Source organism: Cryptomeria japonica, chromosome 9, assembly GCF_030272615.1.
Source record: "Cryptomeria japonica chromosome 9, Sugi_1.0, whole genome shotgun sequence".
Taxonomy (NCBI): Eukaryota; Viridiplantae; Streptophyta; class Pinopsida; order Cupressales; family Cupressaceae; genus Cryptomeria; species Cryptomeria japonica.
In genome coordinates, this window is record NC_081413.1 from 389,706,523 (window position 1) to 389,722,734 (window position 16,212).

Here is a 16,212-nt window from a genome sequence, read left to right on the forward strand (position 1 = left end):
TTGAGAGACTCTCTCAACCACCAAGACTCATTCAGTAACTAACTGTGACTTCATTAACTAACTAAGAGTTACTCCAACTAACTAAGACTTATTCCAACTACAGTCCTAATCGGACACAACTTGTAGTTGCCTTACATGTAATTATAAAAGTGCAAGTAATGTGTAACTTGCATTTTACAAAAAATACTTTTACATGTAACTTGTCAAAACTAAATTACAACTAAAGATTACAAAAGAGGGAAAATTCAACTAAGTGTTGAAAAACACTTAAGTTGCATTTTGTGAAGACACAAATCCTTGAAATTTCTGGATACTCGCTTATAGTTCATCGGGATTCGGTTCATGGGTGTTCTTGGCAACAACCATAGTCTTCACAATAGTGTCGTGACAGCCGAAGAGCGCAGAATTGTTTTTATCCAGGATAGACTGGATTTCATGCAGAAAGGTTTGGTGTTTCATCAATGCTTGAATCGAAGTTGCCGAGAATTGTTTGCTCCTCCATTCATTATGAATCCTCATCTATAAATCAGCAAGAACTTCTTCTTCTAGAATCAACTCTCCATCCTGACTTACTATGTTGCAAGAGGCCCTTTCACAATGTGAGACAATATCTCAGTAAACTTCACCCCGGAATCTCCTTGCATCACCGATCTCCTCAATGAGGGATTTAAGAACAAGGGTCTTGTTTTCCAGGAGTTCTTCAAATTCCAAGTACATGACCCTGGAAGAGATGATGGCATGCTCCTGCAAAATACTCAGCTGTTGTTGGGGCATGGTACGCCAGATTGTCAGACTTTTCTCAACACTTTCCAGATTCTTTTTGAAAGTGTTAGAAGTCTGGTCCAGTTTCTCCTCAATGGTCTCTAGTTTAGACATTATTTGAAAAATGTCTTTTATTAATTGTACACATTGATCATGAAGTTTATCAACCCAGGAATTCAGTGCTTGTACCTTTTGAGTAGCCCTTTCCACTCCACGAATCGATTCTTGGGAACCAGAAGAACCTATGGAATTACTCCTTTTAGCAGTAGGTTTTGTGATTTTATGAATGGCTGCCATAAGCTGTCGGTTTTTCTCTTCTAGCTTGTCTTTCTTTGCTAGAAGATCATCACACCTTTGCACCAATGAAGCATCAAAAAACTGAGCATCATGTTTAATGACCTCATGCGTTTGCTTGCCCAACTCTATCCTCGTAACCTTATAATCAACAGCTTACATTTCATCAAGTGGCTTATTTGCAATAGGTTCCACAATTTCAGCTACTTTCATCTTGTTACTGTCAATCATTACTCTGGAGATAGTCTTGGCCTTCTTAGCAACTTTAGATCTGGACTGTTTCAGTTGCTGATAGTCAAAGGCATCAGGTGAGATCTCTTGCTTCTTCCTTTTCGGGGTGAAAGAACTAAGCCATGGAGGCAAAGTCATCAACTCTCTTCCAGTAGCAGCCGGAGGCAAAGGAAAGCAGTTTCTGTTTGAATTACCGTGGTCATCCTGGGAGGAATATCTGTTTGGACAGCGACCACGGTTTGCTCAGTTACCAATGGGCATGAAGATTGCCTCATGAATTCTTCAAAACCAGAAGTGGAAGTATCAATTTCTGATAAGACGATGCAAGTAGGAATATCTTTAGAATCTTTCAACACACTTTCTTGTTGATGATCAGGAGATGGCTCGTATGCTGAAATGGGAATTGCATTCTGAGGAGACTCATCCACAAGCAAATCAGGAGGAGAAAGAGGTGTCTCAATGGAAACTGGAGGAATGGCCTCATGAGGCGAGTCTGAAATTGGAGACTTAGGAGCGTCATGAGATTGCTGCCCCTCTTCTGGATTATCCAGATCGATCACTTGAACATGGACTCATGATTTTTCCTTCCCAGGAATAGTCGTCTCCTCAGGAGGAAGCACTACTGCACGACTGACTCGTAACTTGATCCTTGTGCCCGAAGATGAAGCACCCTCCTTGTTGTCAATCTGAATCTCAGATTTCCGTCCAAGAGGCCCCATAGAATCATCTTCTTTACCAACCTTGATTTTGATAAGTCTAACAACATTACTTTTCAGCTATGCGTTAGTGTTGGCCAAGATAGGCTGAAATCTGTCAAGGATGGAGATGCACTCTTTGTGCGACCATTGGATCAAAGGAAGTGGAGCTTCCTCAACCCTTCGTGAAGTGTATTCAGGATCAAGTATATGCCCGTCATCAATCATCCCTTGTGGGATATCCGCCAAGTTCAAATCAACGATTTGCTCAACAGTGAGCCTGCAATAATCCATCTTGAGGACTTCGGCTTCTGTACGGAGATCTACCCAGATGTCTTCAATGCAATGAACATGCACAAAGGATTTCTTGATTTTCTCCTTCATACCTCTGTAATCAAAATCAGCTCTAGGTTTAAACCTTTTGAGCTTGATTTCTTGCAATTCAGCCTCCATGGCCTTAGCCTTCACAGATGTGACAAGGGAGTATCGGCCAATTTTCAATGGGTTTGTGGTAGAGATCCCCATTCCAACCTTGTGTGTAGCAGACTAAAAAGTGTGAACAGCTATAATCTGTCTTCCCAACTCCATAAGAATTATCTTATCGGTTGGGTATCTCGGAAGCATGTATGGCTGACCATCATAGTATCCTATCCTCATATAGGTGAAGGTGGGAAATTGCAGAAACAAACACCCATACTCAGACACCTTGACCCATGCCTCATCTGATACTCTCTTGTTCCTGAGATTTCTGTCAAACTGACACATGAAATATCCGAAGAATGCATCTTGGACCCTTCTGAAATGCAGTCTGCTGGGTTTCAAGGGCATCTGGTTATAATATTCCCAAACCGGTATAAGTGAGCGATCACCCTTGGTTGAAAGACCTGGAAAGTGTCTAAGTGATGCTGCTAAATATACCAAATAGGAATTCATGAAGAAGGTCATGGTGGTGGGAACTGCTGCAAGTTGTTCGCACAAAGCATCGCTGATGACTTCCCCCCATGAAATGTGATGTGACTGTCGTATGAACATAATGAACTAATACATCCATGGCACAAAGACATTGGAATGTTCAAGGCCCATCATCCTGCTGAGAAGAGTGATGGTGTCTCCTATCTCCCTTTTGAAATCACAATGGTACAACTTTGCCCACCTTGAGAAGGAAGGTCGTGGCTCTTGGATCCACCTATTGATGTGCCGCTTGCAATCTTTTTCCCTCTTCAAGTAATATTCCGTTGCACTTTCTTTGGTGATTTCCATATAAACAGGTGCAGGAGGTATTCTGAAGACCTTCTCGATTGTATCCGCATCGAGACGAATTATAGCTTCACCATCATCATTTTTGATGACTCTTGATTCCTTGTCAAAATGATGGGCGCAGGCAAGAACCAACTCAGGTTCTAGGGCAGCCACCGGGAAGGAAGATGCATGATGGATATGGCTGTCCAACAGCTGCTGCAAGTTATTATCCTGTGGATCTTCTACTCTATTGACGAATTCTGCCATATCAACGTGCCCTATCTCCATGTCTCTGATGCGATCCAAAGGGGAAGAAACCTGGGAAGGTGCAACCTCATGCTGATATTTGTCATATTTGTATTTCATTTTCTTTGGAGTTGGAGATGCTGGCAAATTTGACATTGATTGTGAACCTGGAATGTTGTGATGAAGACTTAAGAGAGTTAAGGCAACATCATAGTCAGCTGCAAATATCATTCTTCCTTCTCCAAATGGGTAAAACTTTTATTCTTGAATTTCACGATTTTGTGAGAGGAAGATGGGAAATATGTAGAAATGGGAAAATCTTGACTTTGACCAATTTCGGATCTTGGGAGAATTTTCGCAAGTATACAAGTTGGAAAGGACATACATGCAATCGGGGTTTTAAAACCCGAATACAAGTACACTTGTAAATTCGAAAATGGAGAAATGGACGAAAAATGAGATTTTGACTTTAGGGAAATGATGGAAACGGAAAGTACAGATATGGGGAACATGAATGGATAGAAATGAGAAAATCCGGGAAAGTCATTTTCATGAAAATGGGAAGAACTATTCAACATGTAATCCGGTTTTCAAAACCCGAATTTGCAAGGGAGGGGTATTTCACATTTTTTAGTTTGGAATTTTAACAAAAAATGGTTAAATTCCTTAACCATAGGGGAAGAACAAGAATTTCCAGCGAACTTGTAATCGAGATTAAAAATCCTGAATACAAGTAAGGAGGGAATTGTAAGCGAGGAGGAAAATAATCCTTTGCAGGAGCTCAACAAACTCATTCTCATAACTCCACATGAATTTACTAGGTGCCAATTGAATTATTCTGATACAACCATGGAGACTTCTGAAAACTCTTACAGGTCCCACTCCAAGCACCTCAGAAAGGTGAACCAAAGAAAGCAAAGGTTCGTTGTCCCAACCATAAGAAGAAGAAACGGCATAAGGATAACCTCTAGCTAGAGTTTGAACACTTCCCATACACGGATACTGATTGCCCCAACTCACCATACCTCTCACTTGAGACCATAAACCCGTCTTGCCAGGAGACTGTGAAGTCTGAAAAAGAGTACACCAACAGCCCACCAAGTCTGAAATGATTGACTTGAGATCCGATTTTAGGAAAATCAGCATCCAAGAAGATGAACAGCTGCTGCAACACAGGAAATTGTCATCCAAAACAACACATTTGTTCACGTCCAAGGTTGAAAATATCTTCTCTAGTGACTCCAACTCCACATAGAACCATCCTTTGCTCAAAATATCTTCCCAATCCACTAGTTGATGAGCAGAAGGAACCATCAAACACATTTGTTGATCCAAATTTGAACTCATGTGTAAGTTGATCAGATTGTGGACAGTAGTGCTAATGCTCATTGTCACAACTCCAAGGCTCTCTGAAATATGAGCCATAGCATAAACAAGTTCACTGTCCTGGACCAACTTTGGAGGTAAACTGTTAAAGTTTACAACACAAACCTTCATAAAGAGAACTCCTTGAGTTTGGAAGGTCTGAAATAAATAACTGCTGCTGTAAATGATTGAAATCAATGAAGTGCCATCTGATTGAAATTCTCTACATAGAGGACAACAGTAGTAGCAATGAATTTTCCAAGTATAAGCATGAAAGTTGATCATTCCAATGCCCAAAAATAAATCAAAAGTGGCTGGAAAACACCTCCAAGCAATCTTCAATTGAAAACTATTACTTGCATTACCAAAGAAATTGAACAACTCCCTTGAATGAGAGCAAACCATAAAGTGAAGTGATTAATCTACATCCAATCAGCAAGCCCAAATCTGAAAATCTGATCCATTCTTTTCCAAAGAAGATGCCCAAGAGTATGCATTTGATCAATGCTTCAATTTTGAAATAATATCCCATGGCTACAAATTGCACCTAGGTCCCAAACTGTGCAATGTGATCCACCCTCATCACTGAAGTCAAAAGGAATTCTAACATCCAACTTGAAAAGTGGATTAACAAATGTCCAATCAACATCTGTATCAAACAACGGATTATCAACTTGTTGATTACTATCATAGTCATGCTCCACCCAAACATTTTGCTGCTCCAAAATCACTTTTTTTTTATCTTAGGGGACAAAGAGCAAGATCATACTCTTCCTGAATGCAATCAAGCTCCTCCATTATTTGATTGATCTCCTTGGCCATTTCTCTATTCTCTTGCTCTCTTAAATGTTTGGCCTCATGGAGCTGATCATTTGGTTCAAGAACTCTTTCTTGGATACTTTTGAAAGCAAGCCTAGTGGAATCAAGCTCAATGGTGAGCTCACTAACCTCTCCCCTCAATTGCTTATTCAAAGACAAAGTCTCATCTGCAAAATTGGTGGAAACATCTCTATCATGCATCATGTGTAAGAAAACCAATTTTATTCCTTCCATTGTGTTCTTGATCATGTGCAAATCAGCAAGGGGAACATTTTGTTCACATTGGTCTCTTGGTGTCATGAGGATGAATTTTTCAACTAGGCTTCTAATGTCATCCAATCTAGATAAAGTGTGTATTTCATTTTGAGCAGACACCAACAATTCATTCTTCCAATCATAAATCATGCAAGGCAAATGTATTGCTATTATAATGAATACCAAAATCACAACTATCACACTGGGCATCAAAGTCTTCTAGGCTGCCACAAATCACCTATGCCTCTTCTTTATCACCCTCAACAATGAACTGCGAATCTAGATCAATGAGGCCACTATGTCTGCTCAAGATCAGCAACATGCATTGATAAATCAGTCATGTCATCGACACCATCAATTCCATCTTCCATGTAAACATTGTTCTTTAAAACCAATACAATATTAGGATCAAAAGTAAATTCATCCCATGTTGGATCCTCTTCAAACTTAGTTTCTTTTACACCTGGATCCCAAATGCTAAAAGACTGATTAATTTGTTTAGTTAAAAAGTGCTTACCATAGCTCCAAGTATCATCCAACTTAGATCTTGAATCTTCTCTTGGTTTCCACACATTGCTATTCTCACCAAGAGCAATGCTAGAACCGAGTGATGTTCCATCTTCCCACTCAAAAACTAGATTGTCATATGTCTTCTCTATACCCATCTCAAACAATGGGTTATCATTGGAAACCACAAACTGATTTTCCAAGCTACTATGATGAATACCAAAATTAGAATCTTTGTCATACCTTTCAGCGGTGACTCCATGGCTGCCCCTAGTCTCATGTACCTCTTCAAAGCTTGTCTCATCATCATTTTTAGCTAATTGGTGAACATCATCATAATCAACAAATCCCAAACTATGGTTTGACTCCTTGCCAGGATAAGGTGAAGGTGATGAAACAACGCTAGACTCAATTAGAGGGGAACCAAAAGAATTCACACCTCCTTGTGGCTAATCTAACATAGCTGGTTCTATAGTACCTTCTTTAATGTTCATCTTCTCTTCTTCTGGAAGCACGTGAGTGCATTCAGCAGCGTCACTAGCTCCATAAGAAACATTATGGAACTCATCATGCACAACCTCAGCTACTGATTTTTCTTCTTCTTGAATGACAACCTCATCAATAGTAGTTGCATGCATCACCAAAGAGTCTTCATGAAGCACTATCTCAAAGTTATGTGTCAGAGCACCACCTCCATCATTTGGCTGTGTTAAAGATATTATTTTCAGACCCTTCCTTATGTTTGGATTTTGAAAGAACCTTTACCAACCCCCTTCTAATATCTCGATCCTTCATCAAATTAATCAATCCTTGCATTAACTCACACATAGACTTATCTGTGGTAGACATTCTTCCAAACCTTGATATACAACCAAAAAACCACGACCCAACAGGATTTCAAGGAGAACTTGTGCTCTGATCAACTGAACACATAGGCTGGTAGGAAAACCAGCTCCGATACCATTGCAATATCCCCTTACTTTTTTTTCAATTATTTCCAGTTACAAACATCACAAAGCACTCGTTAAGGTTAAGAAAGATAATCACAATACTGTTGAAAGATAACACTTCCACTTTTTGATCACCAAGAGCCCAATGTTGGAAGGTGAGAGCATACGGTGAACATGGGATCGTTAGCTCCAATAATCAACTAAAGATACAATGTTGGGTGGCAAGCCAGCCCCTTCCACTTGTCCAACGGGCAAGAGCAACTTAAAGTAGAAACACTCAACCACTTTTCAATGGGAGGACAATCATTACAATTCTGAAAAATGGATCACTCTACCACTTTCCAACGGGAGGACATTTATTACAAACATGGAAATAGATCACTCAACCACTTATTCAGCAGGAGGACAGTTATTACAAACATGGAAATAGATCACTCAACCACTTATTCAGCAGGAGAACTATGAAAACTTCTGAAAGTAACAAATAGACGGCTAGGCCATCCTCTTCCACTTTTCAGTGGGAGTACAAAATGTAAAATGCAACTAAATAAAGGTTGATCATTACTACTGAATTCAGCGTTTCAATGAGAGCATTAGCTTGCAGATTACAATAGGAAAATGATATCTAGACACACCAAAATGTTAGTAATCAATCCTCTAACAAATAAGAACTATCCAACATATGAAAGTACTTAAACAAGTAATTAACTGTAATGTCCCCATTTTTAGCACTACGCTTTCCAATGACTATTAGCCTATCCTTGAATGCCCGTAGGCCCGTCAAATACAGAATTAGGGTTTCCTATTTTCTAGGAGGATTCTTTGGTGTTTTTAGGGGTGTATAAGTTGGATTTTTACAGTTCTGATTCTAGATTCCTTCTGGGTTTTTAGAGAGCTTCAAGATGGTTCGACATGCATCTGCATCGGGTGACTTTTTCCGGACTTACTATTTTTAGTAAGTACGACTGCTACTCAGAATGTGGTCAAAATCACTTTGGAAACACTTACTCTTTTTAGCATTATGCTATTTATAGTAAGTACTATTTTTAGCAGTGTTGTTTTTGGCAGGGGTTCTGCAGCTCATCTCAACGGTTATTTCTAGCAGTATTATTTTTGGCAGAATCCTGTGTTCGAACTCAAATGACTATTTTCTGCAATGCAGTTTGGTTCCTTGGCCCCAACTCTTTTTGGTAGTATTCGGTATTTGGAAAGTATTTTTTAACACTTTAATAATTCCCATGGTCTAGGCGTAATTTGTGTTATGACTTAAAGGGGTCGACATGGTGTTTTTAATTAAATTATAACTTAAGGCAAGTTGGACGATTTTCTTAGTTGGATTGCCTAAGTTATACTATTATTTAAAAGTCATTGTTGAGCGCTCACTTAATACATTATTGGCACTTGGGCGATTTGGGAAGGAGATGAAATGAAATGTAATGCCAACGCCAAATTAAGATGAAATGAATTTGCATTTGATTTGGGCGCCATCTGGAGGGAATTTGAATTTGAATTTGGCCTGGTGAGAGGTTATATATAAAGGCCTTGGGCTCTCATTTTGGTATCCATTATTGCTTCGATAACGAAGTGTTGCCAAAATGTTGTCAAACTCTTACTTCGAGGAATGCATAACTCCAAGTGCCTCAGTTTCGTGCTTGAGAGATAGTACCTAGCTGAATGTATGACTGTTTCTCATCCAAAGGAGCAGATTGGACTCAATGTGGTGAAGATTTGTGTGGATTTCTTAATGTTCTTGTTGCTGGTCATGGAGTGTGCTGAAGTAGATTCTTGGTTGTAGGTCTCAGTGTGCCATTCTTCTCATTCTAGGTATTTCTTCTATCTCTCTTTGTGGTTTGGGCGATTCATTTTGTGAGTTTGTAGAATCTATAATGGTGTTTGGGATTTTCTTTTTGCAAAATCGTACCCTAGCTAGTCGTACCATGTGGCTGAGTGCATAAATTATTGGGATTAGTTTGCCATGTTTTGTTGTCCTAGGATTGATCGCGTACCTCCTAGTGATCACATGCTTTCAGTTTCATGTCATTTGGTTAAGAATTGGGCGAGTTGTGAGTGTTGTAGTGGGATTTAGTGTTGCTAGTCTGTGTGTTTTCAGCATGCCCAGTATATCAGATTTAGAGATTTTCTGATTTGGAGTGTCTTCTTGTGTGGAGTTGGTTTTAGGGTGTGTGGGTTCTTTGGTGTGGAAAGAAAGATCTTGGTAATTGTTTGCAGTTGTTGGTTCTTCATTTTTATTTTCTATGATTCATATTGTAATGCTGGTAGTAGTATTAACTGCAATTTCTATTGATCTTTCTTAGACCCACTGCAAAGTGGAAGAGGCTGGCCTTGCCGCCTATCTATGGGATAGTGATTTTTCTTAATTTGTAATCCATATTGTGCGTTGTAAAGCTGGTTAGTAGTACTAGCAGCTATCTAATTGGATTATTGCTCTTAGTCCCACTGCATAAGTGGAAGAGGCTGGCTTTGCCACCTACTTAAAATATTGTAATACTATCCTCCTCCTACATAAGCGGTAGAGTTGATTTGTAATTTCATTTCTAGTCCTCCCGCTAGATAAGCGGTTGAGTGATTGCTACTTCAGTTTCTTAGCTTGTTCTTGGCTGGTTTACCGCCAAGTGATCTTTCAGTATTCTCATTATTCCGTTGAAAAGTGGAAGGGGCTAGCTTGCCGCCCAAGTATTGTAATCAATTTCAGTTTCTTGCATCTAACGATCTCCTCAACACTGTATGCTCTCACCCTCCCAGATTGGGCTCTCGGTGATCAAAAGGTGGAAAGGGTTACTTTCAGTGATTTCATTTTCTAACCCTAACGGGTGTTTGTGTTGATTGTAAACCGAAATAATTGAAAAAAATGAAGGGAGATATTACATTAACCCAGGTCTGATATGAAAAACAACAATCTGAAAATACAAACCAGCAAGACTATAACTTCACCTAAATGCTCATAACTTCGTCCTCGCAGCTCCGAATGATGTGAAATCAAATGCAAAGGGACCCGAGAGACAAGGCGTCCACTCCCAAACCAATAGACCGCTGTAACTTGGATCAAATCGTCACTGCATGCTTTCCAATACACTCTCCAGCATGGTACGGCCTGGGAAGTAGGTAGATTTTCTCTAGAAAATCTAAATCAACTCCAAAACCCACGCAACTTAGTAAAATGAATCGCCTCACAGAGGAAGACATAGGAAAAGATACCCAGAAACGGCAATTGGACTCCCAGAGACTTATGAATGAATTTCACGATCAGCTCCATACCAAACAACAGACTCTAGCACTAAAAGCAACACTCCAAAAATCAAAATTATCAAGTAACTTCATCTTCCTTAAGCTCAATCTGCTCCTTTGAGTGAGAAATAGTCACAATATTCAGCTAGGGGCTATATTTCAAGCTCGAAATTGAAGGAGACTAGGAGGTAAGCATCCCTCGAAGCAAAGTCTGAAATGATTTCAGCGACACTTCATTATGATAAGAAATAGATAGTCTCAAATGAAGGCCAAGGCACTTATTTATAACCTTCTCCCAAATCGAACCTCCTTTGCCCTCCAATGTGGGACTGAACAATGACATTCAAATTCACTTTAATTTGCATTTCATTTCATCCCTTCACCAAGTCGTCCCATTTTGCCTAGACAAGACACTTTATTAAAATGCAAATAACACATAATGTGAGCGCCCAACATATAATTGAGAAAATGACTTTAATATAACTTAGCAATCCCTTCAATAAATCGTCTATATTGCCTTAAGTTATAATCCAACTTTAAACAACATTTTCCAACAAATCGACCCCCTCAAGGTAGCAAATATACTTCATAAAAATATCAATAAAGTGTGTTATGGCGTCCAAGGTAATAAAGTGAAGTATTTCATAAAATTAACTTATTTCTTTCTAAGGCATCCATCATGCCTTGTAAATAATTCACTTATAAAATATTTGTTCTCAACCATGAAGTCGTGCAACATAAGTTCAGACTTGCTAAAATAGCTCCAAAAATGCTGAAAGACCAACTGCTCAAACTGACTTGCCGGATATAGCCATCTGAACTGACCTGCTAAAACTCTGCTAAAAGTAACACTTAATAAAAATAGCATACTGCTAAAAATAGTAAGTGTCCAAATGCATTTTAACCACATTCTGAGTAGCCGTCACAACTTACTAAAATAGTAAGTCCGGAAAAGTCTTCGGATTCGTTTGCATGTCACACCATTGCAAGCCTCTCTGAGAACCCTGAAAAATAAGTTGTCTTTGCCCCCACTTACCAAAAATAGTAAGTTCGGAAAAGTCCTCAGATTCAGTTGCATGTCACACCATCACAAAGCTCTCTAAAAACCCAGAAGGAATCCAAGATCAGAACTGTAAAATTCCAACATGCAAGCCACCAAAACTGCCAAAGCATCCTCCTAGAAAATTAGAAACCCTAATTTTTGGCTCTGATTGACCAACGGGTCTCAGAATTGGCCAATAGTCCCGAAAACCAACTAGAGCGGAAAAGGGGACATTACAAACTCATGAATTTAGAACAGTTGATCAATATTTTAATTATTAGATTCTTACTTTTAAGTAATTAACTTATAACTGAGGATAATAGAGTGTTATCACTTATAAGGAGAAATGGTAAGTATGTTCTGCTATATGAATATATGGAACCTTGCAAACATGTACAGTGGATATATTAAACAATATATATTTAAACTATAATTTTGATACAATGGATAATATTCAGGTTTGCATATAATCCCTATCAATGCGATAAGATGAATATTTTGCTATATCTGATATGCTGTGGGAACTATGCAATGTGTATATTCAGATCGGTACTTAGTACCGCCGTTGTCTCTGATAGGGCGGATTATGCTTGCAGCGATACGAGTTGTGTCTGATGAATGATCCGTTTAAGATGTGCTACGATATTTGGCCTTCGTCCTTGTATGCTTCACGGTAACTATGAAGGATGCCATTTCTGATTCGTAATATAAATTCTTGCAATCACTGGGTGCCTTCTCGAATATGGAATGTATCATATACTTGAAGTCCGTGCTCAGACTGAGCTTATCCCATGGGATACAAATAAAATAGATGATAAAACAACGATGCTATGCAAATAGTTTGGATGATCATTATATACGTTGAAGGAGGGACCCCAAGAGACACTTCTCTTGTCTCTTGAAATCATTCATCTTTTCCTTCCATTGATCGTGCCTTGTCAATAGGTGATTAATTGCACATTTTAATTATTGGTTTTGCTTGCTTATAACTTAATCGGTTTATTAAGTGTATTGGTCTCCCATCAATGGAAGGTAGCTATCATTGCGCCACTTTATTATTGATGACACATTATTGCTGATTTATCATTAAGCCGAATACTGGAAATGACTTGTCAATCCAAAGGATTATGAATGGGATCTCCAAGCTCTTCATCCCTTGACCAATATGGCTATGATTGACACCCATGATTATCTGGTAATGTTATGCTGATGTATTTCGGATTTTATTATTACACGTGCTGCTTGATATGCTGATTAATAAGCTGACAACTTGTGTTCTTGCTTATTCAATTCGGATGTAGATGCATAATTCTGAGCTTCATCCTTGATGCAATTTTGTTATCATTCATTAACTGGATAAGTCTGACTTACTGATCTTCCTGGTTACTTATGAATAGATACATGTATACCTTCCGATGATGTGCATCATTGTTGTCTTGATGATTGGTTTGGAACAGCTCCTTGAAGTTATGCATCTAGCATTGGTTAAGTTGATCAAGGGTCATGGTTTAGTATGTTTGTTCCTTTTTAATAGTAAGTTTAAATCTTTCATTGAACTTACTTAATCGTTAATCTTTCAAATTCTGGATTGGGGACATTACATGAGCCCTCAATTGGCTCTCCCACAAAGGTGACTCATGATCTCCATGATGCAGGTTGTGTATACTCAGAAATTTTAGAATCATTACTATCCTCATGCCCATGCAAGTCTGAAAGTTCCTCCCGTTTGGCCATCTTAAGGGGTTCTCCCCTCAAACCATGAGTACCACTCTCATTCCCAAGTGTATGGCAGCTATAGAAGTCTGGTTTCCCGCTATGGATGATGATGACTGAACCAAGCTCAATTCTTCATAGAGCTCATCAATCTGAATTTCAGATTCTTGAAGGGCCATCTAAGTGCTCTTTAAATAATCCTGAGTAACCATAAGCTCATCAATAAGCTTATCTACCTCCGCTTCTTTCCCTTTCAATGTATCAAAATAAATCTCACCAAGCATGAGAAGGTGATCTCTATCAGAAAGTAACTGTAGGTAATTAGTCTTCATTATCATTTATGCATTAATGCTTCTTTCAGTACCTGTGAATCTGAAAGGGAAAGTTCTCACCGAGGTCCATATGTATTCCTGAGGACCTCCAACAACATTTTGCCATCAACTTATGGGCGTCATCAAAATGTTTAATGGCTGCAATAATCTGGTCTTCATTTACCTTGAACTGTCCTGTCAAATGATGGGACATCTAAGACCTATCAAGTATCAACGCCATCTAAATTTTCTGATTTATAGTCAGCATCATGCAACACTAAATCAGATAGTGATGAAAATCCTCCATTAGCTCCATTAAGGTAGCTTGCACCCACAAAACTTTTAAATGTCAGAGTGCTTGCAAGTTTCTTTTTGTTCACCTATCAAAGTGTGGCAAACTGAAGTGTTATGATTGTTCCTTTGTTGCATGTCCTACTTTGAGCAATGTTTGCCATTTTTATAGTTTGGTTGTACTTTGTCATGGTTGTGTGCAAAAGAGAAGGTTAATGAAGTCATCATTCAGGACATATGATGAAAATATGTCTAGCTTTGAAAGGTGGTAAAGAGACAATAGGAGAGAAAATATGCAGATACCATATTCCAATGAGTGAGAAAGGAAATATATTAAGAGAACTCGATAAAGAACATGAACAGTGAATATAACTCAAAAGCTTTAAAATTCAATAATATAAAATGCTGAATTATTAACCGGCAATTTCTGAAAGAAATGTTAAAAACACTTCAGAAAATTGAACACATTTTTCCTTAGGAATTGTCTTCATTATATTTGAAGCCTTCTTGAAGGAAAGTACAAGTAGCAATCATGCTTTAATTAGATTAGTTAATAGCGAAAGGATATAAATTTCACTACATTCAAGATAAATTATTTCAACCAAAATATTCACAAGTTTTATTGGGTCTTTATGTGTCTCCTACAAGCCCTCCTATTCCTGAGAATAATTCTACAACCCGTTGGAATTGCAAAAAATTCACTGGCAATAGATGCATTTATTTTCACATAGGAAGAGGATGTTCTCTAATTGGAAAGCAACAAAAAAATTGCAATTTATTGGGAGCTTTTTTATTATTTTATTCTAATTTCCAACATAGGATTGATTGTCTTGCTTGCCAGTATGCTTAAATTTCAAATAGGTTAATATGTTATCATAGAACTTTCATTATGGTTAGAATTTGTTTCTTTACACCTCTTACAGACCAGCTTTTTCATTTAAACATAAAATTTATGTAGGCTTTTGTATTGCTCAAATTTGTTACATTGTTAACGTTAATTATTCTTTTAACTGTTGAAATTGTCTTGGATGTTCCTCTTCATAGTAAATGCATTATTTGATATTTTGAACAAGACATGTAGTACAGTTCTTAATGGCTAACACTCTACTCACTGCGGCTGCTACAGGCTGGCCTCGGGGGTCTTTCATTTGATGAAGGACAATTTTCTGTATTTGGGTAAAGCTTTCTAACCAGTTTTTTCTTCAAATCACAAAGTTAAATTTTGATAACAGCAAATGCATACATATAAGAAAAGTCTTGTAAGCACCAACTTGTACTTCCCAAAATTTGAGGTTTGTGCTTTTGCATAGGAATAAATAAGAGAATAAAAAACCAATGTTTTTCATACCTTTAAAACAAGAATTTGAACTCTTCCCTGAAACAAGTTTTTTTTCCTTTTCTTGTTTTTGGTTAGAACAGATACGCTACGAGTGGAAGGGAGATACTTCCACAATTAAAAACTGGCGACGTTATAAAATCAGCAAAATTAATAGAGGGATACGATCATCTTGTGTTGCCAGCTTCAAATCCCTAAAGTATTTCCTTAATGTTCAACTCTCTTCATTCAAATTCAATTTTAACTAGCGTGATATTGAATTCTACTGTTGCTATTATCACTTTTTAACAATGTTAATATTGGATTGAATGAATGTTATTATCACTTGATCAATTGTCAACAAAAAAATAGAGGCGGTTAAGTTTTCCAATTCATTTGGTACTCAAATTTATGTGCAGCTTAGCCAAATGTTGTACGGTTCTGGCTTAATGTTGAGAATTGGGTTGGCCGACCTGGATTTTGCTTTGTAATGTAACGGTTGTATGAGATAGTGATGTCAAAAGTATTTATGGAATAGATTTAATCTATAGATAAGTCTTATTAGGGCATAAATTACAACTAGCAACTAATAAGTGAATAAACTCTTTAACAACAATCAAGCAAAATAATATTTTCTAATGTTAGAAATAAATATTTGATCATGAAAAGTAAACATGTTTTATAGATATGTAAAATAACTATTTTATGTTTAGTGTGATTGGACAAAACATTTTGTCACCAACCAAGAATTTTTTTAATAAGACTAAACTATCTCATGGGTGGCATTATAATTTTTTTAATAAGACTAAACTATCTCATGGGTGGCATTATAATTTATAAATTTAAAGTAAAAGTTTAAAAAAAATAAAAATTGACTCATGTAAAACTAAAATATAGTTATTTTATTTATTAAGATTTTATTTTTAATTTT

At 37.7% G+C, this 16,212-nt stretch overlaps 1 protein-coding gene across 1 annotated transcript in view; it reads left to right on the top strand.

The window, feature by feature from the left end:
* The window catches only part of LOC131858109 (peptidyl-prolyl cis-trans isomerase CYP37, chloroplastic-like), a 50,458-nt gene extending 34,629 nt beyond the window's left edge, over window positions 1-15,829 (top strand). Inside the window, exons 2-3 of the mRNA XM_059211103.1 lie at window positions 15,093-15,142; window positions 15,386-15,829. Of these exons, the coding sequence (XP_059067086.1) occupies window positions 15,093-15,142; window positions 15,386-15,500 (165 nt within the window). The 3' untranslated portion in view covers window positions 15,501-15,829. The remainder of the gene's footprint in view (window positions 1-15,092; window positions 15,143-15,385) is intronic.
* Window positions 15,830-16,212: the final 383 nt, after the last annotated feature.